Below are 26,680 nucleotides of genomic sequence, written 5' to 3' on the forward strand. Positions count from 1 at the left end.
CCTTAACTCTTTGATATCAAACAGTAGGCAAATGAAGTGTACACGTACATCTTCACGATGGTCTGCAAATTTTTTCTATTTAAATTGAATTCCGATTATGTTAAGTTTAATTTGAATTCAATTCATTGACAGATTTTTATTACATATGCGAAATAAAAGATAAACATTATATATAGAAATTCTAATGAAACATATTTTTATTAGATTTGATATTTCTCTTGCCCTTGTCCCGCCCCGACCTTGATCCCCCACCTCCACCCTCAAATAGGGTGAACATTTGTTTTTCCAATTCCGCACTGTAGGAGGGGGTTCAAGAAAGGAGTTGGAAAATTCGAAGATCTTCGAAGATCCTTGAAGAACAATTTCGAATTCTCTAGAATATGATGAGAGGCTTAGATTCTTCAATAATCCCAACTTAGGAACACGACAACAAAGGAGATGATGGAGATAAGAGATTGGGTGAAGAAGAAGGCAAAATGGCTAGAGAATAGAATAATGGCAAGGCTCTCCCATGAATCTCCCACTTTCACTCTCAAGGTTGATAATGGAGAAGGGAAATTAGTTCTTTCCCAAGAGTTAAAAATCTCCAAAATCCATTCCTTGTAAAGCTATGGATGGGTGCTATTTATAGGCACCTCATGATGTAGGATGGAGCCCATGTGCAAGGCACATGGGAGATATTCTCTCTAACCACCTTGTCCGAGGGGGTGACCTCTCCGAGGAGGTGACTTCTCCGAGGAGGTGACCTCTCCGAGGATGAGAAAACCCCGAAGAGGAGATCAATCCCTCGGCGAACCCTTCTTCTTAGCCACACCTAACCAATGATCCCCAATCATCCCAAAGGGTCAGGGGTAGTCCCAGAGGACGTCCTGCCACAAAATACTGCCGAGTCTCATGGACCCCCCGGGGTCGTGCCACCTCGACCCGGGTATAGGCTAGTTTAACCGAAGAGTGAATTTATCTCCACTCACCGTCCTCGGGATCGGGTCCTTTGTTCGAACTCCATTACGCCCATGGTTCTGGTGCGTAGATCCCGGAAAGCTCCGAGCCCGCAAGTGTTCTGGGACTCATTAACGGAGCGACTTCTAGATTGCGTCTGAATCCGTTCGAAGCCAAGTGTTTAGGGTCTCTAGGTTCGTGGATCCGAACCCTTTCGAGTCCGAGTGCCTCGGATCTCTAGGCTTGCTTAATACCCTTTCGAGTCCGGGCCCGAGTAAGTCTCTAGGTCCGTGGATCCGAACCCTTTCGAGGCTTAGAGCGATTCAATCCGTTTGATGGCGATAAATCTGGGTCCACCGATTCTTGGACTTGCGATAAATTCGGGCCCACTAATCTTGGGCTATTGGGCCTAAATAATTTAGTGGGCTCAAATTAGCCCCTCTTACATTTGCCCCTTGCGTGTATGAGAAATTTTAAATTTCTCAGACATGCATACTGTCATTTCTTCGACCCTGCTTCGCGTCACGTTTTCCAAAAAAAAAAACATGTTGTCACGACAGAGCCTATGGATAAAGTTGATGACGCACTTCAATTTACAAAAAAAATTGACAAGCAAAAAATTTATTTTTTTGTATTTTTTTTTGTATTTTTTTTTTGAAAAAAGTATATATATAAATTTTTATTCTAACCAAAGGATTATAAAACATTTTTTGTACAAGATTCATGGACATTTTTTTTTTTCGGTTGTTTGGCAAACATGGCATACACATATTTAGAATATTCAAGAATAATGCTCCCCTTTTTTTTCTATTTAAAGAAAGGCCCGAAAACCCTAAATCTCACAAAATTTTTGCACAGCCGCCGCACCATTTCTCAGCCTATTCTCTCTCTAGATTGAGAGACCATCTTTCTTCTTCAACAAAACAAACCTTCTTTTCCAACGAAGCTCCGAGGCTGCTACACCAAAAGCTACTGTTGGTTGCTCACAAGACCAACCCAGCTTGCTGCCATTCCGAGTACCACCGTCGTCGTCACCGAAGACCCACACCTCCTTGCACACCGTCGGTGGCCACAAACCTTCCTCAACTAACCAGCACCGACGCCAACTCCTCAGCGACGTTACAGCCGCTTCTGCCCTTCGACTGCCGAGCTCAACCACTGGTGCTTCACTTTAGTCTACCCACGCATCTGCCGGAGCCCAGTTTTACTAACCACTGCCGACGTCGATTCCTCAGTGACGCCATTGCTACTGTAGGCCGAGACTGTCCAGCACCGATCACTATTGTCCTCTTCTTACTGCAATTTTGCCGCCGGCCTCGGCTGTCCAGTTATACCCACTCACGTCGCTGCTGGTAGCCTTGACTGCCAAGCACCGACCACACACGCCGCCCTCTCAACGCGGCATGCGTGGTCTCGCCGAACACCATTCAACTCAACGTCTTCTTGGTCCGGCAATATCTTCCAGAGCTCGGATCTCATAGCTCTCGGTTTTGTGTTATACCTGCTGGTTCCATCCGTAATTAATCAATGCGGAACGCGTCGCCGATTCAACGTGACATCGGTTTGCCTACTTTCGATCTCAGCTATTGCTCGTGCCACCATTCTTATTGACCACAGTCTGTAAAACATCTCTAATTTCAGTTTATATTTCCACCCTTTTTGAACTTCTTCCTCTTGTACATATATATATTTATTTTGTGGCAGCTCTTTTTTGGTAGTTTTGTATATAGATTGCTATTGCAGGGCCAAATTCTGATGACACACATTCTGATTGTTATTGCTATTGCTATTGCAGGGCCAAATTCTGATTGCTATTGCAGGGCCTCGGAATCAGAATTTATGATTCCAATGACACACATTCTTCTTTCAACAAGTTAGAGACTGAAGCCGTGTGTACGTTGATTGCTTTCAATCTGCTGCTAATCCATCACCAATCACTGTTGGCTTCAACGGTTCCAACGCACACCACACACGTTCGCCCTCTCAACGCAACGTGTGTGGTTACTGACTCTTCCGTGGTACTAGCGTTGCTTCCGGCTTCAACTTCGGTTCCAACGCACACCACACACGTTCGCCCTCTCAACGCAACGTGTGTGGTCCTGCCAAGCCTAGCCCAGTCTTGTTGATTACAGTCTGTAAAGCCTCTCTGATTTCAGCTTAAATTTCCAGTATCGGCTTCGGACTTCACCTCTCTAACTGCCCAAGTTTGTAAGTATGCAATTCAGCTCCCTCTTCCGAATGTAAATATATTTAAATATATATAAATATATTTTTGTTGCAATGCAGAGGGCTCAAGCAACCTGATAAAAATAAAAATAAAAATAATAATAATAATAATAATAAAAAAAAAAAACTGAATCTGAATATAGACTCAATTTTTGTGGCAATCCCAATGATATTTTTTTTTAGCTCAAACACCGTGATTTTGGCCATATGGAAACATGCATTAACACTTGAAACCTTATTGAGGTGCTTGGCTTGAACATAATTTGTTGAACTTTATCACCGAGGAAAGGCCGAATATAACTTGTTGACTAGTATTTGAGCTCCATTTTTGACATGGAGAGAGAGAATCCTGGGCTTATGAATATGGACTTTGGAAAGGACATTCTTGTAATTTGCATAATGATCCATTGAATCTTGCTACTGATAAGCAATGTAATATACTTCAGATCTCGGGCCTGAAATTTACTATTGAACTTCACTCTGTCCAAATTTTGAGCCCCGTATAAATTGGACCTTTAATATGGAACATAGTGACTTTAAGAAATTGACCCGATTGAACTTCATCATGAAGCGACCTATGACATTGCACCTCTTATTGATGATAGAAGACGAAAATCTATATGTTGATGGTGCACCCATTGGTATTAAAATTTGTTGAGCTTGAAGAATATCCGAGAAAATGAATTGTTGATGACTTCCGGGGTTGAACCTGGACTCTTGGTGTAAAAAATTCCTCGTATAATTTGTTGAATTCATGGACTCTCAGAGAAACGAATAGTTGATGCCGAAATTTCATTCGAATGTGTTGCTTTAATTCCAATATTCTGAATTTTAATACGGTCAACTCCTTACTATTTATACCTGTTATTTCAGCCATATGTCTTCTCAAAAGAAACCCGTAGCTCCGGGGTCATCAGAACCGGCTCTCATGAAAGAGAGGGATGTACCTCCGGCATCTGAGTGGAGGAAATCTCCTTATTTTGGTCGGAAAGACCCCTTCTGGCGGGCGGCTACCTCCACCACTTCTCTTCTATCTCCGAAGGGGGCTCCATTATGTCTCACTGAGGACACTGACTCTGGACATGAGGCCCTCATTTCTCCTTCCTCGGTGCTACGCTTTCGGATTGAGCGGGGGGACTTTCCATACTGTTATCCTCAGTTCAAGGCCTTCTCAAACCCTCCTTTTGGTTGGCAGGAGTGGGTCGATGATGTCCTCTCGGACAAAAGCTTCTGTCAGCGGCTTCAAGAGGCCCGGCTATTGATCCCGGTGAAAATATCTAGATCTCTATCCATCCGTCGCAACAATGCTAGCCTGGAAGCCATGGCTCTTCGGTGGAGCACTGAGACACACACCTTTATACTTGGCCAGCACGAGATAGGGCCCACCCTCGAGGATGTGTTCATGTTGCTGCGTCTGGAAGTGACTGGCCCTGATGCCTTCGACCCTGAGCAAACACCCCCTGAAGATGATTCTTTGATCCAATCTCTGAAACTAAATCTTCAAACTTGTGGTCGATGGAGTTCCGTTTTCGATGGTTCAGCGAGGAGGACTAGTCGAGTAAGGACGGACCGTGCCTCCTATACTGCATGGATCCGCCACTTCTTCAAGGATCTTCAGCCCTTGGCCAGAGATGCTGACCCTGACTCTCGGGAGTATGAGGCCGGTCCGATGTATGGCTCCAGGCTCTATTTCTTGGGATTTCTGGCTTGCTTCCTTTCATTCTTCATTCTTCCGAGCACACCTCCGGATTCCCTCAATCCTTTCGTCTTCCCCTTGGCAGTCAGGCTCTTCAGAGGAGATCGGATCCCTTTGGCTCCCCTATTTCTTGGAATCTCTATTATCGGCTGGATCTGCTACATCGAGATATGGTTCGCTCTGTGGGTCGATATGAGCCTGTCTCCTTCATTCACAGCCAGTTCCTGCTTTGTTTCTTTTTCGAGAGGTTCCCAAAATTTGCCCCTGCTCCGACTGTATTCGAGGCGGGGGTTCTTCGGGAGATAGTGGATAAAGATGGCATCCCCGTGCTCGATACTGATGGGTCTCGAACATTTGGGAAAGCGAAGTCTTGCCAGCCGTTGATTACACGTTGGTCACGTACCATTTCCACCTTATCCTTGAATACTCTAGTGGATGATCCCCGACGCTTTGTGGCACGGCCGTATGTATGCCCACCTGTGGGTGTGGCCACACCGCTTATCTATCATGGTTCCTCCCACTCGGTGTCCTTTCCTTTGCCGAAGAACATCCCTGCACCCTTTGTTGATATGCTGATTATGATCCGTCCGAGTTCATTACCGGTATGGCATGAGGAAGGCGTTGATAGTGCCGTTTATAGGCCTGACCGCGTAGCATATCAATTCGGGTTTGATCAATGTGCCCCGGGGCCAGCACCTCCTTTATTATCATTTTCAGCGAGCTACGGGCGCTTCAGTCGCGGGCTTGTACACACCGTGTTTTCCATATCCGGCTCTTTGACGATGCCAGGCTTGAGTCGAGTAGGGGGTTTCACCTCCTCTTTCAGGCGGTATTGGCAGAAGAATATCGATGCGTTTATTGCATTTGTCCAGAGCAGACCGACCGTATGTTTGCCTCTACCGATTTATAAGAAGGATTCTTCTCTTCGGCTACCCGAGAGCCGAAAATCTGACCACATGTACGAGAGTTTCTTCACCTCATCTGCTCCCACTGACCCTTCTGCTCGGGCATCTGCTTCTAGCTTGGCAATTACTTCTCCGGAGCCAGTCCCTTTGAATAAGGCCTCTGGTCCTCGGACGACCCGCCTTAAGAAGATGGCTCACAAGAGGACTTCTGATGCCAGTCCTTCCGCTTCTCGCCTTTCCAAAAGGCTTCATGAGGTACCCGAAATTTTTGATTTGAAGCTACTTTCCTTTTTGCGACTATACCTTCTAAAATGAAAACTTTTATTTGTCCATGTTGTGTAGGATCCTGCGGTTGTTGACGTTCTCAGTACCGTGGCTCCTGGCCATGCTGCCTCCCCCAGGCCGGACTCAGACTTGGACGACACCCTCCCTTTGTCTGCAAGACTTGTGAAGATGCGCACCTCTCGTATAGTAGTTATAGATGAGGACGATGATGAGGCTGAGTCCTCCGACCATTTTTGTGACCTTATTCCACGCATGCGTCGTCACTGCCTTACCGTAGCTGAGAAGGAGCACTATCTTGGTGACGAGGTTATTGGGGCTCACCGTTCTGATGTTGAGATTACTGGAGGGACTAATGCCACAGAAATTGATGTCGTAGGCCATGCCTCTAGAAGCAATGTAGAGACGAGGTGCGCCTCTGGGAATGGTGTGGAGGTGGATGTGCTAGAAATCTCTGAGACTCGCTCTGGCACTTATGGTGATTCTCATCCTCCGGCCCTACTTCCTTCTTCAGGGATGACTGCTACTGTTCAGGCTTTGTCAGACATTGAGATCGATCAGGTGCTCTCTATACGACCAAGTGACCTTGCTGATGCTAGGAGTCCTTCAGTTGCTCCGGTTTTGCATATTGATTCTCCCTCTGGTAATCTTTCTTTCTGAAGTTTGTCATTTACTTCTATCTGTGAGAAATCTTTACTCAAATGGCTTTCCTGTTCCCTACCTCTAATAAGGCTTCCTTATCTTTTCTTCAGTGTTAGCTGCTACCGGGGTCCTGCCTTCACCTGCCTCAGACTCTGCTCCAGTGTTAGCTGCTACCGTGGTCCCGTCTTCACCTGCCCCGGACTCTACTCCGACTCTCTTTGTAACTCCTCACGGTTCTCATTCTCAAGAGGGAACACCTGCCTTTGAGACGACTGCCAGAGGTTCTTCATCGCCAGTGCCTTCGAATATTTTGGATTTGAATCTCAGTGATTTTCACATTGATAGTGATGCTTTTGGTCTTTCCCCTTATCGTTCGGCATTCTCAGCCTCGGGACCTCTGCCGGGAGTTACCCCTCCGGGTGGTTCATCTAACCCGATAGACATTGGGGAGATTCCTGAGACTAGCAGCTTTCCGGTCCCAATTCCTCCTTCAGCTTCTGGCAAAGTATCATTTCTCCATTATTGGGTAGCTCCTGAGTTTGCTTCAGTTCTACAGCTTGTGCATTCAAGTTACCCGGAGACCTTTGCTTCATTTGCTTGCCAGTGTCCACTCATTCAGACTGCTCTTCTCGAGTCTTTTGCCACTATCTTATATAGCTTGGACAGGCAACGGTTGTGTGACCTTAATGGGAAAGTAGTCGAGACGGCGTATCAGGGGATCTCTGACATGGAGCGTCACCAAGTGGACTTATCATGGCTTCGGAAGCGCCTGGATATAGTTTCGAACGCCAGTCATCGGCTGGAACTTATGTCTGTGCTTGCCTCTTATCGCACCTCTATAGATGAGATAAAGGCAACTCTTCGTGAACTTGAGTCGGGTTATGCTCGGGCCTTGGAGACTTTAGAGGCACACTCTACTATTTGCCCTCCAGATGTAGATGTGACGGGCAGCTTCTTCGAGGGTGTCTTTAGGAAAGATTGAGTTTTTTTTTATCATTACTTTCTTGCCCCTTTCGATAAAAATGTTTTATCTAGGACAATGCAATGAAATGACAAAATTTTTGTTGTTTGGATATTTTCGTATTGTTTTCTCATTCTACTTGATAAAATATTTATTTCGAATGATACAATGGAAAGAACAATCATATGCACATGTTTATAAAAGCTGAAATATTCTCATTAGTTCTTCAACTTTCTTGACAAAAGTATAATAGATTCACTGTAAGTGATGGGATAAAACATACACCATAGAGAAAACCAGCTTCTTCATAGCGTAAGGGAAATACGACTTTTAGACAAAGTAAGAAAATGAAAATGAATTTCAACATAGATGAGTCCAACTATGGGTAGTAATGCTTGATAAACTTTGCATTGAGCGGTCTAGTTCGGAAGCCATCTTCAACCCTTACAAGCTTGTAGTACCCACTTGAGCTGGCCTGAACCACCTTGTAGGGCCCTTCCCATTTTGGAGAAAACTTGGGCAAAGATTGTCCTCGCATGATTGGGTCTACAATCTTCCATACTAGATCACCTTCTTCAAACTTCCTTGGTACCACAGTCTGGTTATAGGCTCGGGCGATGGACTCATGATACCTTTCCATGACTTTTGCAGCTCTGTCATGCTTTTCCTCTAACGCTTCCAATCTGGTGGTTCGGGGCTCCAATACCATCCCCGAGGCGAGAGCCATTCGAGCAGATGGCGTTTCCAACTCTATAGGTAACACTGCCTCGGACCCATACACAAGGGAGTAAGGAGTTGCTTGAGTTGGCTTTCTCTTTGAAGTGCGATACGCCCATAGGGCTACTATCAACTGTTCGGACCAAGTCCCCCCAAACTCATCCATCATCTTGCTCAGAATCCTTATCAGTGTCTTGTTTGTGGCTTCTGCCTGCCCGTTCCCTTTTGGATAGTAGGGTGTGGATTTGTGATGCTTCACTTGGTAAGTCTCTAGGAGGCTCTTCACATATTTGTTTATGAAGGGAGTGCCGTTATCCGAGAGGATGGTGTTTGGTACCCCAAATCGGCAAATGATATTCTCCTTGATGAAGTTCGCAACTGCAGGCCCCGTAGCGTTCTTCAGAGGAATTGCTTCGACCCACTTTGTACTCAATTCTGTGGCTGCGAGAATCCACTTGTACCCCTTAGAAGATGTGGAGATGGGCCCTATCAGATCAAAAGCCCAGGTATGGAACGGCCATGGCGTTCGGATACTATGCAGGTCTACAGCTGGAGCATGGATCAAATTTCCGTGTTTTTGACAAGTCTGGCACCTCTTCACGTGATGGGATGCATCTGACTCCATGGTCGGCCAGTAATACCCAAGGTGTATAAGTTGCTCGAACAGCCGAGCCCCTCCTTGATGTTCAATCTCGTGGGCTCTTCCGAGGACTAGATCTGACTCTTCCTTGGAGAGACATCTCAGGGGAGTGCCCTCAATACTTCTTCTATACAGCTTGTCTTGATCAAGAAAGTACCGCCTCGCTCTCCTCTTGAGGTGTGCAATGTCCCTCGGGCTCTCAGGTAGTGTTCCCTCTTTGAGATAGTCAATGTAGACTTGCCTCCAGTCAGGGGTATCAATTTCAAAGCAACTCTCATCCTCCCGGATGTATGACTGACACTTGGGGCATTCCTTCTGTAATTGATTTGAGTCTTTCTCCATCTCGGGCCAATAATAACCTTGTCTTTGGATTCTTCTATACAGACTGATATCCCCATCCCCGCAAGACTTTTCATGGATCTGTTGTAGTCGGAAGCTTGCTTCTTGTTGGCCAATACACCGGGCTAGGAATCCGGTACCTCCTCGGAAGTAAAGTTCACCTTGAATAATTGTGAATTGGGCAAGCTTGGCCATAGTCAGTTTTCCAACTTTGCTTTTGAGTTGCTCGAGGACTTCTCCTCTCCAGTCCTCCGGAAGGCCTTTGTCTTCGGGTATTATTGAAGGTTCTGTTCTCTTCTTGATAACAATTGTTGCCTCTTCCTCTAGAATGTCAACTCTTGCCCCTAATGTTGCGAGGGCATCTGAAAACTTGTTTTCGGAGCGAGGCACATGCTCTATTTCGACCTTCTGAAATTTGTCAAGAAGCCTTTGGACTGTTGTTCGATATGTGGCCAAGGCAGGCTCCTTTAAGACGAACTGTCCTGAAACTTGCTTCACTATCAGCTTTGAGTCCCCCCGGATCCGAATCTTCTTGATACTGTGCTTCTCAGCTGCTATCAAGCCTAAAATAAGAGCCTCATACTCGGCTTCGTTATTCGAACAATGGAAATCCAGTTTATAAGACAAATATAACTTTTCCCCACTTTTGCTTGTAAGGACTATCCCGGTTCCTCCCTTCCCTCCAGCTGCTGCTCCGTCAAAGCTCAATGTCCAGAAGCTTTCCTCGGAAGCCATAGCTGCGTGCACCTCTCCTCTTAATTCTTCATTCACTGGTTCATAGTCACCACTTGGAAATTGGGCAAAGAGATCAGCTAAGGCTTGGCTTTTGATCGCCTTGGGGGCTACACATGTGATCTCGAATTCACCCAATGCTAACAACCATCTTGCCACCTTCCCGGTTAGAGCAGGCTTGCTGAGGAGGTATCGGATTGGATCACTTCTAGTAACAATCTGAATCTGATGTGCTAGGAAGTAATGTCTGAGCTTTTGGGCAGTGAATACCAAAGCTAAACAATGTCTCTCTACTGGAGTATATCGGACTTCTGCTCCTCGAATCTTCCGACTGATGTAATACACCGGGCGTTCTACTCCATCTACATCTTGGACCAATAATGCCCCTATGGACTTGGGGGTTGAAGTTAGGTACAACATTAGAGGCACCCCGGGCTGCGGGGCTATCATGGTCTGAGGCGAGGTCAAGGCCGCCTTGATTCTCTCAAAGGCCTTTTGGTGCTCTTGGTTCCACTCGAACTTGGCATCTCCTTTTAACAAAGAGCCGAAAGGCGCAGAGATCTCTGCCAGTGCTGGGATAAACCTCCGAATATAAGACACCTTCCCGAGGAACTTCTTTAACTCCTTCTGAGAATGCGGGGGAGGCATTGCTCTGATAGATTTGACCTTGTCTTCATCTGCCTCGATACCATGCCTATGTACAAGAAACCCGAGGAACTTCCCGGCCGTCACCCCGAAAGCACATTTGAGAGGATTCATCCTCATTTTGAATTTCTGGCACCTCTTGAATACCTTCTCAAGGTCTCGGAGATGGTCTTCTTCTTTCTTGGATTTCACCACTAGATCATCAACATAATCTTCCATCTCATGATGGATCATGTCATGAAAGATTGCAGTCATAGCCCTTTGGTAAGTTGCACCGGCATTCTTGAGTCCGAAAGGCATGACTGTATAGAAGAAGTTTCCAAGAGGTGTTCTAAAAGCAGTCTTTTCTGCGTCCTCTTCAGCCATCTTAATCTGATTGTATCCACTGAATCCATCCATGAATGAGAACATCTGGTGTCCCGAGGTAGTATCCACGAGGGTGTCGATGTGAGGAAGAGGGAATTCATCCTTCGGGCAAGATTTGTTCAAATCTCGAAAGTCTACACATACTCTGATTTGGCCATTCTTCTTCTTTACTGGCACGATGTTTGCTAACCACGTGGGGTATTGTATTGGCCGGATGAAACCAGCCTGTTGAAGTTTTTCAATCTCCTCCTTAATCTTCTCTTCGAGATCTGGATGATATTTTCGAGCAGCTTGCTTAATTGGCTTGGAGTTTGGGAATACATCAAGATAGTGGGAGACTAGGTCAGGATCTAGTCCGGGCATTTCCTTATATGACCAAGCAAACACATCTGAGTATCGGCTTATCAACTTTAACAACTGTTCCCGCTTTTCTGGGCTAAGGCTCGAACTTACGAATACCGGCCTCGGTGCATCTTGTCCATCACTCAGATCTATTTCGATAAGTTGTTCAGGCTGAGGCTTTGGCCCATCTTGCATACATTCTGGAGCCACTTCAGGCTTTATTACTATATCATTGTCAGGAGGCTCTTCTTTTGACTCGGAGTCGGTGACTGAAGAAACCGACTCCCCGCACCTTCATAAATAATACACCATCTTGCCTCCTTCTCGAACTTTCATCACCTTCCGAGGAATAGGCGGACTTTCTGGTCTAGACATCGCCCGCTTACTTGATTCTGTCATCGGCTCCTTGTCATCTTTGATATCCTCCCAACGAGGAATTTTGACCCCTCGAGGCTTAGAGGTGGTGGGAACTTCTTCGACAGCCAGTTCGGTGAAGTAGATGGCATCAGAATAATGAGCTTCATGGATCTCGAACGGCCTTTCTGTAGCCTGAATTGTCACCGTCTTCTTTCCCCATTTAGCCTTAACACACTGATGATAACTTGATGGTACAGCCCCATATCTATGCATCCAGGTCCTCCCTAGAATGATGTGATAATTTGCCTCAGAATCGATAATATGGAACTTGGTGGCCGAGCGAATCTCTCCAACGGCTAAATCAACTGTTACGCATCCGATAGTAACTCTCCTTTCTCCACCGAAGCCAGTGATGACTATCGGCTGCTTCACAATGCGTTCTTCAGAGATTCCGGCTTTTTCTAGAGTAGCGCGAGTCATAATGTTGATAGAGGCTCCACTATCTAGAAAGGCCCTTTTGAACTCAACCCCGTTAATAAAAACAGTCACATAAAGCGGGCGATTGTGAGAAAAAGGATACTTTCGATCAGCCTCGGAGAAAGTAATGGCACTAGATTGCTCTTTTGCCTTCCTCGGGATAGACCCCTCAGTCGACATGCATTCCTCATGGTGTGCCTCGGCTATATTAATGATAGACTTGGTGATTTCCGTTCTTGCCTCCCTGGAAAGTCCAAGCTGGTCAAAGAACTGCTTGAACTTTACACAGTCTTGCAGGGTTTTGGCATAGTGATCCGGATCTTTTTCCACTCTTGGAGGCTCGTAGTTAACCATCTCCTCGGTCTCCTCAAAATAAGATGCCACATAAACATGGTGTCCTCCTCTTCCATAGTATTCTTCTCCTCCTTCTGGATCAAAGGGATCTTCGCCATGAGTCATAAATGTTCTGCCCTCTGGATCGAGAGCACTTCCATAGTAAACTTGCTCACCCTCTGGCTCGAGGATGTCGTCCAGATAACAGTCATCGTCATCGAGATTAGCGATAGCCTCGATCATTGGGCCTTCATAAGCTATCATAGCAACATTCTTGCCCTTGTCTCGATGTTGAGGATATGGTTGTTCTCGGATGTCTTGAGTCCCTCGCTTTTTGAACCTCAATTCGTCTGCCTCGACTTTATCTCTGAAGATTTTCCTGAGAGTCCAACACTTCTCTGTCGGATGTTTCAATGTACGATGGTAGACACAAAATTCAGGGCTCTCACGGTCCTTTTTTGATGGCATTTCTTCAACATAAGGCAATTTTAGCTCTCCGTCAGCCACCCATTCCTTAACTAGAGCTTTCACTTCCTCGATTCCACATGGATAAGAAACATTCCCCTTTTCACCATTATATTGCTTTCTTTTCTGGCCTCTATGACCTCCTCCTTGTGAATTTCGGGTATCCGGGGCAGAGGCAGCAGCAACGATAGGTCCACGAGATGACTTGAAACTAGTCTTGTAACTAGCTTTAAATCCGGACTCCTGAGCCTGAGGAATGCTAATGTTCCGAGCTGCTTCTATTAATGCCGAGAAGGTGGGTAGCTTGTGGTTAACTAGAAACATTTTGTACCTGCTCAATGCCCCTTCTAGACAAATTTGAACCAGATAACTCTCCTCAACTGCTTCATGACAATCCACGGCCTTGTCCTGAAATCTTTTGACGTAGTCAAGGATGTCTTCACTTTCTTGTTGCTTCTCTTTACACAATGTAAGTGTGGTCACCTTCTCCGCCACTTGAAAGAACTTGGAGTGGAATTTGTTAACCATTTCCTCCCAACTTCGGACAGAGTTTGGGGCCAAATTAACATACCAACTATATGCTCGGTCGGTGAGGGACTTAGAGAATTCTCTCAGTCGGAGGACGTGGTTTGAACCATGAATACCTAGAGTCTCGATGAATCGCACAACATGTTCTCGGGCATTTCCTTGTTTGCCGTCGAACTTGATGAACTTCGGCACTGTATACCCCTCAGGGTATGGATAACTCAGCATCTCAATGGGGTAAGGCGGCTTGACGTCTGGATCAGGCAAAGAGGGTAAGGTCCTCTTGCCCCGTTCGAGATCGAACATGGCCTGCACATCGGCGAGAGTGAGAAACTGTTGAGGGAAAGAGTTTGATGGTGGTATTCCCGGGACTTGGCTTATGTACCCGAAGACTGAGCTAGGGGCGTCTTGGCCATTCTGGTGCTGCGAATTCATCATTGGTGAGGACATTTGACGATACTGGCCATCAGCGCCTATAGACAAGCCAGTTGGTGATGGGATATTGAATTGAGGCCCATAGAGTCCACCGCACGGCGCCGCTATACCGGGTTGTGCTTGCAGATTTGTTGTTGGCACCAAAGGAGGCCCGCTTGGTGCTTGGGTAACATTCACTGGTGGCGTAACAAGATTAGGTACGGGCATAGCTCCCTTTTGCGCCATCATGCTCCTTATGTTTTCCTGGACACCAACAGTCGTTGGAGTGCCGTTCATTACACCAGAAACTCCCCTAGTCACCATTGGATCTTGGCTCGGCACGCCATGGAGCCCGGGCATGGGCAAACTGCTGCCGCCTACTGTGGTTTGAGCATGTGTTACTGTGGCTGTGTTGCCATGAGCCACAGGTTGATTGGGGCCTGCTTCTCCTTGGATTTGATTTTGCGCTCCGGCGGGAATAACTCCACCACCAGTTTGATTTCCGTTTGGCGCCGGTGCAAAGTTAGAACTCATCACCAACATGGTGTGAGTGAGATTCTGAAGAGTGGTAAGAATCTCTTGCTGAGTATTTTGAAGTCCTTGAATGGCTTCAAGCAAAAGTGGCTGATCTGGAGCCATGGTTCTGTCATCACCACCATTAGAGGATCCTTGTTGGTGAACTTCATCTTCTCCCGCCATCCTTGTTGGAGTTGTGTGGATTCCAGATCTCGTTGAGACCATTAAACAATCCGCCTCCCCAGTGGAGTCGCCAAAATGTAGGAGGGGGTTCAAGAAAGGAGTTGGAAAATTCAAAGATCTTCGAAGATCCTGGAAGAACAATTTCGAATTCTCTAGAATATGATGAGAGGCTTAGATTCTTCAATAATCTCAACTTAGGAACACGACAACAAAGGAGATGATGGAGATAAGAGATTGGGTGAAGAAGAAGGCAAAATGGCTAGAGAATAGAATAATGGCAAGGCTCTCCCATGGATCTCCCACTTTCACTCTCAAGGTTGATAATGGAGAAGGGAAATTAGTTCTTTCCCAAGAGTTAAAAATCTCCAAAATCCATTCCTTGTAAAGCTATGGATGGGTGCTATTTATAGGCACCTCATGATGTAGGATGGAGCCCATGTGCAAGGCACATAGGGGATATTCTCTCTAACCACCTTGTCCGAGGGGGTGACCTCTCCGAGGAGGTGACTTCTCCGAGGAGGTGACCTCTCCGAGGATGAGAAAACCCCGAAGAGGAGATCAATCCCTCGGCGAACCCTTCTTCTTAGCCACACCTAACCAATGATCCCCAATCATCCCAAAGGGTCAGGGGTAGTCCCAGAGGACGTCCTGCCACAAAATACTGCCGAGTCTCATGGACCCCCCGGGGTCGTGCCACCTCGACCCGGGTATAGGCTAGTTTAACCGAAGAGTGAATTTATCTCCACTCACCGTCCTCGGGATCGGGTCCTTTGTTCGAACTCCATTACGCCCATGGTTCTGGTGCGTAGATCCCGGAAAGCTCCGAGTCCGCAAGTGTTCTGGGACTCATTAACGGAGCGACTTCTAGATTGCGTCTGAATCCGTTCGAAGCCAAGTGTTTAGGACCTCTAGGTTCGTGGATCCGAACCCTTTCGAGTCCGAGTGCCTCGGATCTCTAGACTTGCTTAATACCCTTTCGAGTCCGGGCCCGAGTAAGTCTCTAGGTCCGTGGATCCGAACCCTTTCGAGGCTTAGAGCGATTCAATCCGTTTGATGGCGATAAATCTGGGTCCACCGATTCTTGGACTTGCGATAAATTCGGGCCCACTAATCTTGGGCTATTGGGCCTAAATAATTTAGTGGGCTCAAATTAGCCCCTCTTACATACACAGTGGCCATTCTAACCTACATGGATCACCTGACTAACTAAACCAAATCAAAATACTAAAAAAACAGTAATATAGATTTTTGGCTCACCCTACAAACCTATTACATTATCCAAAAACATTAGGGAGGCTGTTAAAATAATTTGTTATAGAACTTATTAACAAAACCTACGTTGTAGGTTAGCAAAACAATTTCATCAACTTTTCTTAGTCTTAAAAGTAGGATAGTTTGAATCTTTTAGACTTCTATTTTTCTTCTTTAGGCTTCTACATATAGTCATATATATATATATATATATATATATATATATATGTATGGGTTGGGATTAAATGGGATCAAATGCATCTCGTGACCCTATACCATCTACACTTTAGTGAAGAAAATAGCATCTATTCCGACCCTATCTCTTCGTTAAATCGGATAAAATTTGTCTAATTTATATAAGATATAATTAAATTCATAGAGACGAGTTAAAATGACCAACTCAAAATTATCAATATTGCTACATGTATATAATTTTTATAACTTGAATGCATAAAATTGAGATTTTCGCGGGTAAAAGTCTCATTTAGATAGATGTCAAAATAAAAATTATATGAATGAAACATTAATTTAAAATTATATATCAACTCTACTAGTATAAATTTCACATCTTTATTTTATATATATAGATGTAAATATTTTATTTTGTAATAATTTTTTCATACACCGATTGTTTGTCCATAAATTGGTCAAAACGTTAATGCGCGTGAGAGGGGAATGTGGAAGTTAACTGATAAAAGTGACATTCGTGGACTTGACCGTGCCATACAGTCAGGACGAAATTAAGAGATGATTATAGAGAGTCAGGACCTTTTTGTTTTTATGAAAAAATATTATTTGTCATAGTATTATAAAAAAATATATATAATTTTATATGTGAAATGATCTTTCAGTATAAATATATATACAACTACACACTCCCAGTGACGTGGCGGGCCTCCATTGGCCAATTTTCTGTTTTTTTCTTTTCTTTTCTTCCAATTCTGCAGTGTTACGTGGCACTGGGGGTTGGTGGAGGTGGGGTTTACTGGGGTCGGCGCATTTTTGATATATATATATATTATTCTTTTTTCATCTTGCATTTTCTTTTTATTTTTCACTAAATTTTTTTTTTCATTCCATTAAAGATTGCTTCTATGGTATATAATTTTTTTTTTGTATGTATATATACAATTTATATATAATATTGTACATATTTGTGTATATGATGAAAAAAATTATTATTTTTTTAACCCTTCGGATAATAAAAATTTGATTTCGTCCCTACACACAGCGTCACGAGAAGTTATTGGATTAATATATGGTGATTGGAAAAAGATCAAGTGTTCTAAATATAAAGTTTTAGTGAAATTTTAATGAGTTGATCTTCATTCATGATATGATATTTGTATCTTGTTTTTTTATTTTGTCACATTATTATAGCTCAAATTAGAGCTCTAGATTTAGAATTCTGTATTATTTTTGATAGTGATTAATGATAGAAATAAAACTTTTAATTTTGTGTTGTGTAATTAAAAAATAAAATAATATTGGAGATTCTAAAAGTTTTATTAAAATTTTTACCAAATGTTAGTGTGGAACACACATATAATTCACATGGTGTGGACCCAACATCTATGTCAGATATTTAATAAAAAATTTGATAAATTTTTTGAGATTGTTAATATTTTTCTAAAAAATAATAAAAATTTATGATTAATCAAAAATATCAACAATAATAATTCAAAATACTAATTTTGATATTGAAAAATGTTTCGTAACTCAAATTTTGTAGTTTAAATGGCCAAAACGACGTCGTTTTGACCATTTTTATGTTATTTTGTACTCAAAACGACATCGTTTTAACTATTTGAATCATTTTTAAACTACAAAATTTGAACTACGTAGCATTGTCGTCTGATATTTTAATAAAACACTAATGAACGGGAAGAAAAAAAAATATCACGTCAGAATAGGTAGAGCTCACAATCCGCTCATTAGAACTGACTTGTTTAAGAATTAGAAATGTCAATAATTTGACCAGTGATACACGAATTGGATCCTTCCCTTGAGCTCCCTCCTTCATTTTCTCCTTGCAAGGGCCTTCGGGTCCACTTTGAGGTCCAGTTTTGATAATTTGAACCGTTCATATTTTTAGATTTATTCAGTATATTATACCTGTAAAAAATCAAGTTGATCGAATATCATAAAGTATGTGTTCGGAAAACTGTTTATTAAAAAATAGTTTGTAGTCCCAATTTTCTGAACGCATACTTTCTGATATCCGATCAACTTGATTTTTTACAGGTATAATATACTGAATAAATCTAAAAATGTGAACGGTTCGGATTATCAAAATTAGGCCTCAAAGTGGACCCGAAGACCCCTGCAAGGAGGGAATGAAGGAGGGGCTCAAGGAGGGAATCTGGACTCGTGATACACACTTTCCCATGAGAGAGAGAGAGAGAGAGAGAGAACATGAAGCAAGGAAACCCAAGTCATTGTCGCCAGTCCAAGTCCGCTTTTTCACTCTCTTCATCGTTAATGGACACTTGTGGCTGCCCGTGTCCCACTCAATTGTCAAACTCTCTGTTTTTTTTTTTTTTGAAAGGCCAATTGTCAAACTCTCAAACTCGGAAAAGAAAGCTATCCTCATCTAAATAATACTGGTATATTATATACACATTCACACACACACACACACATATATATATATTGTATTTAGATATTAATTAGTAAATGGGTCTTTCCCAATTCTTCTATTCGTGCAATCGCTCTCGAATTCTTAATCGACCAAACCCAACTGGGTTTTGTTATTTGCGTAACGCGGTTCTATTGAAATCGCCACGAAAAACACAGGTTTGGTCTTGGTTTGATTTGATCGATGTGGGTTTTGGTGTTATTGTCAATGATGTGTCTTTTGGTGACTAATTAGATAAGTGTTTGTGTGGTTGGAAAATTGGGTAGGTGTTGGATTGAAGAGAAGATGTGATTGCAAGCTAAGCTTTTTCAGTCCCTATCAGAAGTGTTTGTGAGTGAAAGAGATGAGTTGTTTTGGAGCATTCAGTTCTTGCAAAGAGAAATCTGAGGCTCAAACAGAAGGTAAGTGCATGAATATGATTTTATGTAATTGTATGCAGTACTTATTTGTTGGATGCAAGATTTTATTTTTATTATTATTATTTTTTTGGTTCGTAAAAGTTTGTGATTTTTTGAGTTATGGGAGATGGGCTTGAACTTTATTGACCTATTCAACTCTTGGTTATGGCCTGAATACGGATATGGTTCAATTGATGTAACGGTTCAATTTGCACACAGCTTGAAAGTCCTGGATGGTCTTTTGTGTACCTGTTTAGTATCCATTCTCATGTTTGGTTAGGTAAACAAAAACAAAAGAAAGAGGAATTGCCATCGGAAATGAACCATTCACCAATTTAGGAGAATAGCCATTCCGTTCTTGCCTAAAATCATTCCAGCGAACGCAACATTTTAGTTAACATTTTCATTTTTCTTTGGTGCCCATTCCCTTAAACTACGTCATGGTCAGGGTGTGTGCAGTACAGGATTCAGGTTCAAAGTTTTGTATATATGAACTTTTAGTTAGTGTAGGTTGGCCAAGGTTTATCAGTCATTAAATATCCTATGTAGTTTAATGCATTTCAAAATTTAAGCTTCAGGGGCAAGAACTTTGTTTTGAGAATAACCTCTGTGATCATGCAATTTATTTATTTATTTGTTTTTACTATCGATCACAATTACGAGTTAGGAATCTGTTTAAGTATCTATAGCTTGGTGTGCATTGATAGGCCCTTTAGGATATGCCAACACATCTGAGCCTGCAAAATGGTCTCATGCCAATCTAAATAATGATGGATTAAACTGCTCAAGTTCAGGCGAGCATAATGTTCACCCAGCCTAGCCTTTATGTTTGCCTCTGTAGATTGACATTTATTCACCCCATAAATTCTTCAAAAACTTAGGTATGTCTTGAACTTGGAAAACATGTGTGAATATGAGAGATGTTTGAGCCTTTTTCATATAAGAAAAATATTTCACCAAAAGCACGAGGGTGCATTCAAGTCCACATGAAGGTTGCATGGACAAGTAGAAAGCTATAAGAACCCTACCTAAACCTAATGTCGCTTTGAAAATCAAGAAAAAAAAAATTTGACTTGAAAGTCTTAAATACAAAGAGCTTAGCATCAGTTGTTTCAATTCAACTTCCATAGTTGTACGGCTCATAAGGGTGGGAATTTGCGACACGACATGATAACACGACTTGAATCGTACATGAAATAGAGGGTTAAGGTTGACTATTTCCTGACACGAACATGTATATGACACAACTCGGTAACACGAATATTAAACAGGCCGGGTTAGTGTCAAATCTATATAACACGAAATTGACACGATAACTCGTCTAAGAATTAATTACATATTTTAATATTATTTCCAAAAAAGATTATCATGAAATTTTTTAATCTCTTATGTAATTACATTCAATTTATTGAAAAGTATGTAAAATATGATTTTAAGTTTAATATAGATTTTGTTTTTGCTTTTAATTGAACTTAATGTATTTTTTGAGTTAATCTAGTAAAAAATATAATAATAAAATATAATTTTTATAAATTAAGAAAATAAAATTATGTTGAAATCAAATATTTTTATAAATAATTTCATTTTAATAGAGATTAGTTTTATAAAATTTAACTTGTGAAGAAATTTTCAATTTTTTTTTCATACATTTTATATTTTTAGTTAATAGTGAAATTTTTTAGCATAACACGTTAACATGACAGATCCCAGACATGGACCGAAAATGACACGACACGATAACACGAAATAATAAACGGGTTAGGTTAGTTTTGAGGTAATTCTGACATGAACCCGAGATGCCATGACACGAAACGATCCAACACGATACAATGCCCAGCCTTAACCGCTCACCCATGGAAGTGTCCCCGTGCCACTTGCTTAACATGTCACCACCAAAGTCATTGAGCCAATGTGCTTCAAACCAGTCTAACCATCCTACAAGCCCTTCCCCATCCAAAAGCCTAATGCCTCCAACACCATTATTGGTATGATTCAATGAACACAGGTGAAAATATTTCAGATCATAAATATTGGCAAGAGAAGGTGGTTGAGTATTTCCTCTGTATTCTTTAACATATAACACCAGTATGTTAGCCATTCAGAAAGAGAAGACAGAAATATTTTTTAACAACCAAGCATACCAAAAATGTTGTCCATATATGTATTTATATCATTATCTGAAATGGCATTGGTTATTAGCCCAAAATTTAACTGAGTTTTTGGAGTGGTCCTATGAAGTTTTATGCGTGCATTTTGTTTGCATGAACAAATAAAATCAGGATTTCGGGTCTAGGCATTTTTCAACATTCACAGGCTTCTATAATAACCCAAATATTCCAACTCCATGAAACCTTTCCTTGTGCCAAAGTTTTCTTTTGTTCGGTATATGGACCATAAAACTTGTCCAAGATTCAGATCTGCATGTTGTTAATGAATTAGTATTGTTTTAACATTTAATTATTTCACTTCTATTTGTGATTTTTCCCCCCTCTTTTGATAAATAGTGATTCCTCCCAAATTTTTATCAGAAAAATTGTAGTGATTCCACTTCAATATTCTGCACATTGTCTTTACTTTCTTGGGCATTTTTTGTGTTTGTGCATGGTTAGAGATTGCTACCAACAATGTGAGGCTCTTTTCCTATAATTCGTTGAGGTCAGCAACAAGGGACTTCCATCCATCAACGAGAATAGGCGGAGGTGGTTTTGGAGTTGTCTATAAGGTAAGATCGATAAATTATATTGTATCAGGTAACTATGTAGTTACTTTAGCATCTCTTGCTGGTGGGAGGGGAAGGGAGAAGAAAATTGTAGATTGCTCAGATATGTTTGCAAGCATACTTTGGAGCTTTTGGTACTTATTCAGCTTTAATCTATATAATTGCAGGGAGTTTTACGGGACAGTACTCCTGTCGCCATCAAATGTCTATCTGCTCAGTCAAAGCAAGGGACCAATGAATTTTTGACAGAGATTAATTTGATTTCAAATACCCGCCATCCAAACCTTGTTGAACTGATTGGTTGTTGTATTGAGGGTAGAAATCGGATTTTGGTATACGAATATCTCGAGAACAACAGCCTTGCTAGTGTTATACTTGGTAATTCTCAAAATATTGAAATTAGATGTGACTCTGAATTCAATTGGAGTGAATTAAAGGGCAAAATAATTGTAAAAGACTGCATACATACTAATCTTGAGATGACTTGTGGCTTTAGAATTTGGACTCCAACCTTTTTTCTCAAAATTCACTATCGTTTGTAAAATAATCCATGACAAGCCAATTTTGGTATTTGTGGAAGTGAAGCATCCAGCTTCCTTTTTTCTTTCTTTCTTTGTTTTTCTTTTCTCAGAATAATCCATGGATTAAGGTCTTGGATTTGTCTACACCATGAAGTGTAGTTGCGTTATACATGCAAGTGTATGTATATGTATGTGTGTGTGTGTGTGTTAGTAATAGTATAATGAGTTATCAAGTTTAGGTTAAACTAATGTATAAAGATTTCCATTTCAGGTTCACAAAGTAAATGTGTCACTCTGGCTTGGCCTAAGAGGGCTGCTATTTGTATGGGTACAGCTTCTGGTCTTGCATTTCTTCATGAGGAAGCCGAACCACCCATTGTCCACCGAGATATAAAGGCTAGCAATATACTTCTGGATGGAAACTTCCATCCTAAAATAGGAGATTTTGGGCTGGCAAAACTTTTTCCAGATAATGTCACTCATGTTAGTACTCGAGTGGCAGGAACAGTGTAAGCATGATTCTTTATTGCATTTTATTCTTGTATGCCTTGGTGAACTGCCTGGATTATTTGCATGTTGGGAAATTATAATTGGGGCTCTCATGGATCTTATTACTCAAGACTTTAGCTGTTGAAGTTACTAGGATTCAGTATTCATCTGGTAATGTTGAAAATGTTGTAGAACTTATCCAAAAAAAATGTAGATGTCGTAGAAAGATATTGTCTGGAATTGACTCTCTACTTTAATAGAAGAAGCTCTTAGTATGAGCTGTACCAGTACATGATATTACATACATAGAGACTGCTGGAGCATGGAAAGTGAACCATATTTGTAGACTTCTTCTTTTATTAAATCTTAGAGAATGAAACAAAATTTAAAATAGAGTCTCCAGATACAGGGTTTTATTTAATTTGGGTAGCTTCGACTTTGCTAAATGTCAAATGGGTATAGCTTGCGTTTCTTTGACAATGGCAGAGTTTTCAGCTTCTACTTAGTTCATTGAAACTTATCTTTTGGTTGTTTGCTTCACGGGATGAATGAAGGTTGACTGCTGATCTATGGTATGCACTCAAAATGATGTGTTATAGTGTATCCGTCAAAACTAAGAAGTGTTGGCCTTCTCTGAAATTAATTGCTGATTTCGTGACCCTATTGTTATTAGCAACCTGGGGAAAGTTTGAACTTGTTATAATTTACCCAATGACTTAAAATGGTTATATTTTTTCAGAAAATGTAATAATTGGTTAGCATTACTTTGCTTGTGTCATGTAATCATGATGTTATTCATGCGATCATGGGAGATTATCACTTTCATATATATATATATATATATCTTTTGCACCATAGCTGGGAGATTTTTTCTGTTCTTTCTTTTTTTCATTTGTTGTTTCCTCTACATATCTCACCGTTCATCTTTTACGTTCTGCAGGGGATACCTAGCCCCCGAGTACGCCTTGTTAGGACAGCTTACAAAAAAGGCAGACGTATATAGTTTTGGGGTTCTGGTACTTGAAATAATTAGTAGCAGAAGTAGCAGTAAGACAGCATTTGGAGGGGATCTTTTGGTTCTGGTGGAATGGGTAGGTTTTAGAACTACTATATTGATTACTGTCCATATTGCTATTTTATATGTTCTTTATTTGATTGTCAAGAAAACATGCGAAAGGGTTGAAAACTTGGGGTTACACTACTTGAGTTGGAGGTGCATTTATAAGATTAAAGTGTTTTCTTTTTCCTCATCAGAAGATTTCATATTGAAACAATGGAGCACATAGGTATTCGTACTGTAAATTTGAGGGAAGTTGATTGCTTTGTAGCTTATGAACATTTTTTATTTTTATTTTTAAAATTTTAATTAATTAATTAATTTTTTTGGCCCTCTGAGAAAGGGGTTGTAGTTTTATCACCATGACTTTTCAAGAAGTATTTGCTTATGCTTCCTTTTCTCTATGTTGTTGAGATGCTATTGACAAATGGCGGATTATCTTGCTATATATCTATTTAGGGTCTCCACACAATCTATATTATTGGACGATTTTCTGTCAGATTTGAAGTTCTTTCCATTGGATGACTTTCAATGTCAAATGTGATGTTCTCCCCTGTCTTGTGTTTTATGTTTCCAGTGTCCTTGCACTCTCTGTCATTCTGTTAAAATTAGGCCATTTGAAGTGGCTGTCTAGATACCACCTACAAATCTCTCTTTTCTACCCAACCTTGTAGGGGACTTTTTTTTTTTTGTTGTTTATTATTATTATTATTGTAATGAGAGGTGATCATTGGTTCAATGGTTAAGACTTGGTCTAATAACCTTGAGGTTATGGGTTCAAGTCTTGAGGCTACCATTTTGTACATTATGCCAAAGGTTAGGTGTGTATTCAATCTTTTCCTTTTCAAACACACATTAATGTGTACTAATTTGGTGTTATTTATTATTATTATTGTAATGATTTCACTCAATGGCTAAAATTTTATTTATTTATTATTTTTATTATTGTTGTACAGGGAGTAAATATTCGTCGTCGCTTGTACACCTTGCTACTAATCTTGCTTTGCTCTGAATGGCGTCTTACTTCCTAAAAGCACAATGACGGTGAGTTACCCGGCGGGTGTGTTGCCGAAAAATCCCTCCGATGGTCAAGTTAGAACCCTTTAGAGAGAGAAGGAATGTAGAGAGAGAGTGAGTCTTTAGAATTCTCTTACCCCTTTTTGAGTGTGAGGTCATACGCCTTATCTAGGTTGTTGCCTTGCGTCCTAAGGTTGCATGCGCACTACTTTTGTCGTCTTTTGCTGGACACGTGACTGTACTGCTCTCTTTATTCCTTACACGTGTACGCGTCAATATTGCCAAACAATATTAGCCAACTGCCAAACAGCATTGATGCGTACCTTGAGTGGATTCCTCTCTTTATTCCATTGGGCCACGTGGGATGCCCTCACCGAGCAACCGCTTGGGTTGATTTCACTTTTGCCACATCCAACCGGGCTAATCTAGGTCGGCCATTCTACCATTCCTATAGCTTGGCCCAACCGTCTGGACTCTTTGTGCCTAGCCCGGTTGAAATCCTCATAGTTCGCCATCCACTTAGTTCTGGCGTTAGCTCGGTCTTAGGCAGCGATCTCATCTTGGCCTAGGCCGGCCCATACTCGTGGCTTATTCCTTGTTCAGCACGGTCTGTGTTGATGGCCTAATTCCAACCAAGCCCGGCCCATCACCAAAGTGCGTGCTTGGCTTGGCCCGCAATCCACGTTGACCGCCTAACATGATCCAACATCCTAGACGACCAAATTGGATCGTGCGGTCCAAAACAAAGGTCCAGATTAGGGTTAGCTCGGTCCATTTATTCGGCACAAACTTCCCTCTCAATTGTAATGAGTTCACTCAATGGCTATAGATTTAATGTGTATCTGAACCAGGACCGGAAGTTTTCCCTTGTTGAAGATCCTTAGAAGTTAAAACTAAATTGATAAAGCAAGCGTGCGCACACGCACACGCACACGCACACGCATGATTTGCAAGTCATTATCTTCATATATGTGTTGATTGAAATGAGAATGTTGTTACAGACATGGAAGCGCGCACACATGATTTGCAAGTCATTATCTTCATATATGTGTTGATTGAAATGAGAATGTTGTTGCAGGCATGGAAGCTCAGAGAAGAAGGTAGGCTTCTAGACATTGTTGATCCAGAACTAACTGAATATCCAGAGGACGAGGTAACGCGGTTCATCAAGGTTGCGCTTTTTTGTACCCAAGCAGCTTCTCATCAAAGACCTGGAATGAAGCAAGTGGTGGAGATGCTTTCCAAAGATGTTATCCTCAACGAGAAGTTATTGACGGAGCCGGGGGTCTATTTCACGAATTCCTCTCGGCATGGGGCTGGTGGCAGTTCACAGGAGACATCATCAAACAAAGGCAAGCAATCAGTAAATCCTTCTATTATTGTAAGCCAGTTGGATAGTGTGACACAGATGCTTCCTAGGTGATTAATGTACAGTACAGTGTCTTAATCCAAATTATTTTTCTGTGTCAATTTGTGACCTTTTTAAAACCTTTTTCTCTTCTAGGCGCCTTTAAAATGGCATTCTCTTTGGGAGCTTCTTCTGTTCTATTCTTTTTTCCACATAATAAATATTTAAATCTGCTCACCATGGCTTCACAATCGTATCTGATCTTTGTTTGCGTAAATAGAAAGTTATGGAAGTAAGTACCGAAAGAAAGTGATTTGATTGTCACGCCCACATCTCAACCCATATATTTTCTTTCTTCCCTTGTTACTTGCAAGTTTGAACTGGCCATTGTTGGTCTAAAATGTAGTGCTATGATTTTGAGGTACATTCTATCCACAAATGAAAATTTTCAATTTTAATTTGATTGCAAAATGAGATTCCTATATATAAATTGTTATCTGAACATACACATGTGGATCTTTATTTCCCTATTTTGCGAAT

At 41.7% G+C, this 26,680-nt stretch overlaps 1 protein-coding gene across 1 annotated transcript; it reads left to right on the top strand.

Annotated features, from left to right (window-relative positions):
* The first annotated feature begins 18,197 nt into the window (after positions 1-18,197).
* LOC114287484 (Protein kinase superfamily protein) lies at positions 18,198-26,377 on the top strand. The gene is made up of 7 exons (XM_028230863.2): positions 18,198-18,749; positions 18,858-18,992; positions 21,599-21,711; positions 21,876-22,086; positions 22,501-22,738; positions 23,659-23,809; positions 25,871-26,377. The coding sequence occupies exons 2-7, from the start codon at positions 18,935-18,937 to the stop codon at positions 26,213-26,215; spliced, it is 1,116 nt and encodes a 371-aa protein (XP_028086664.1). The 5' UTR covers positions 18,198-18,749; positions 18,858-18,934; the 3' UTR covers positions 26,216-26,377.
* The last annotated feature ends 303 nt before the right edge of the window (positions 26,378-26,680 follow it).

This window comes from Camellia sinensis, chromosome 3 (genome assembly GCF_055761805.1).
Source record: "Camellia sinensis isolate YWXY chromosome 3, ASM5576180v1, whole genome shotgun sequence".
Classification (NCBI taxonomy): domain Eukaryota; kingdom Viridiplantae; phylum Streptophyta; class Magnoliopsida; order Ericales; family Theaceae; genus Camellia; species Camellia sinensis.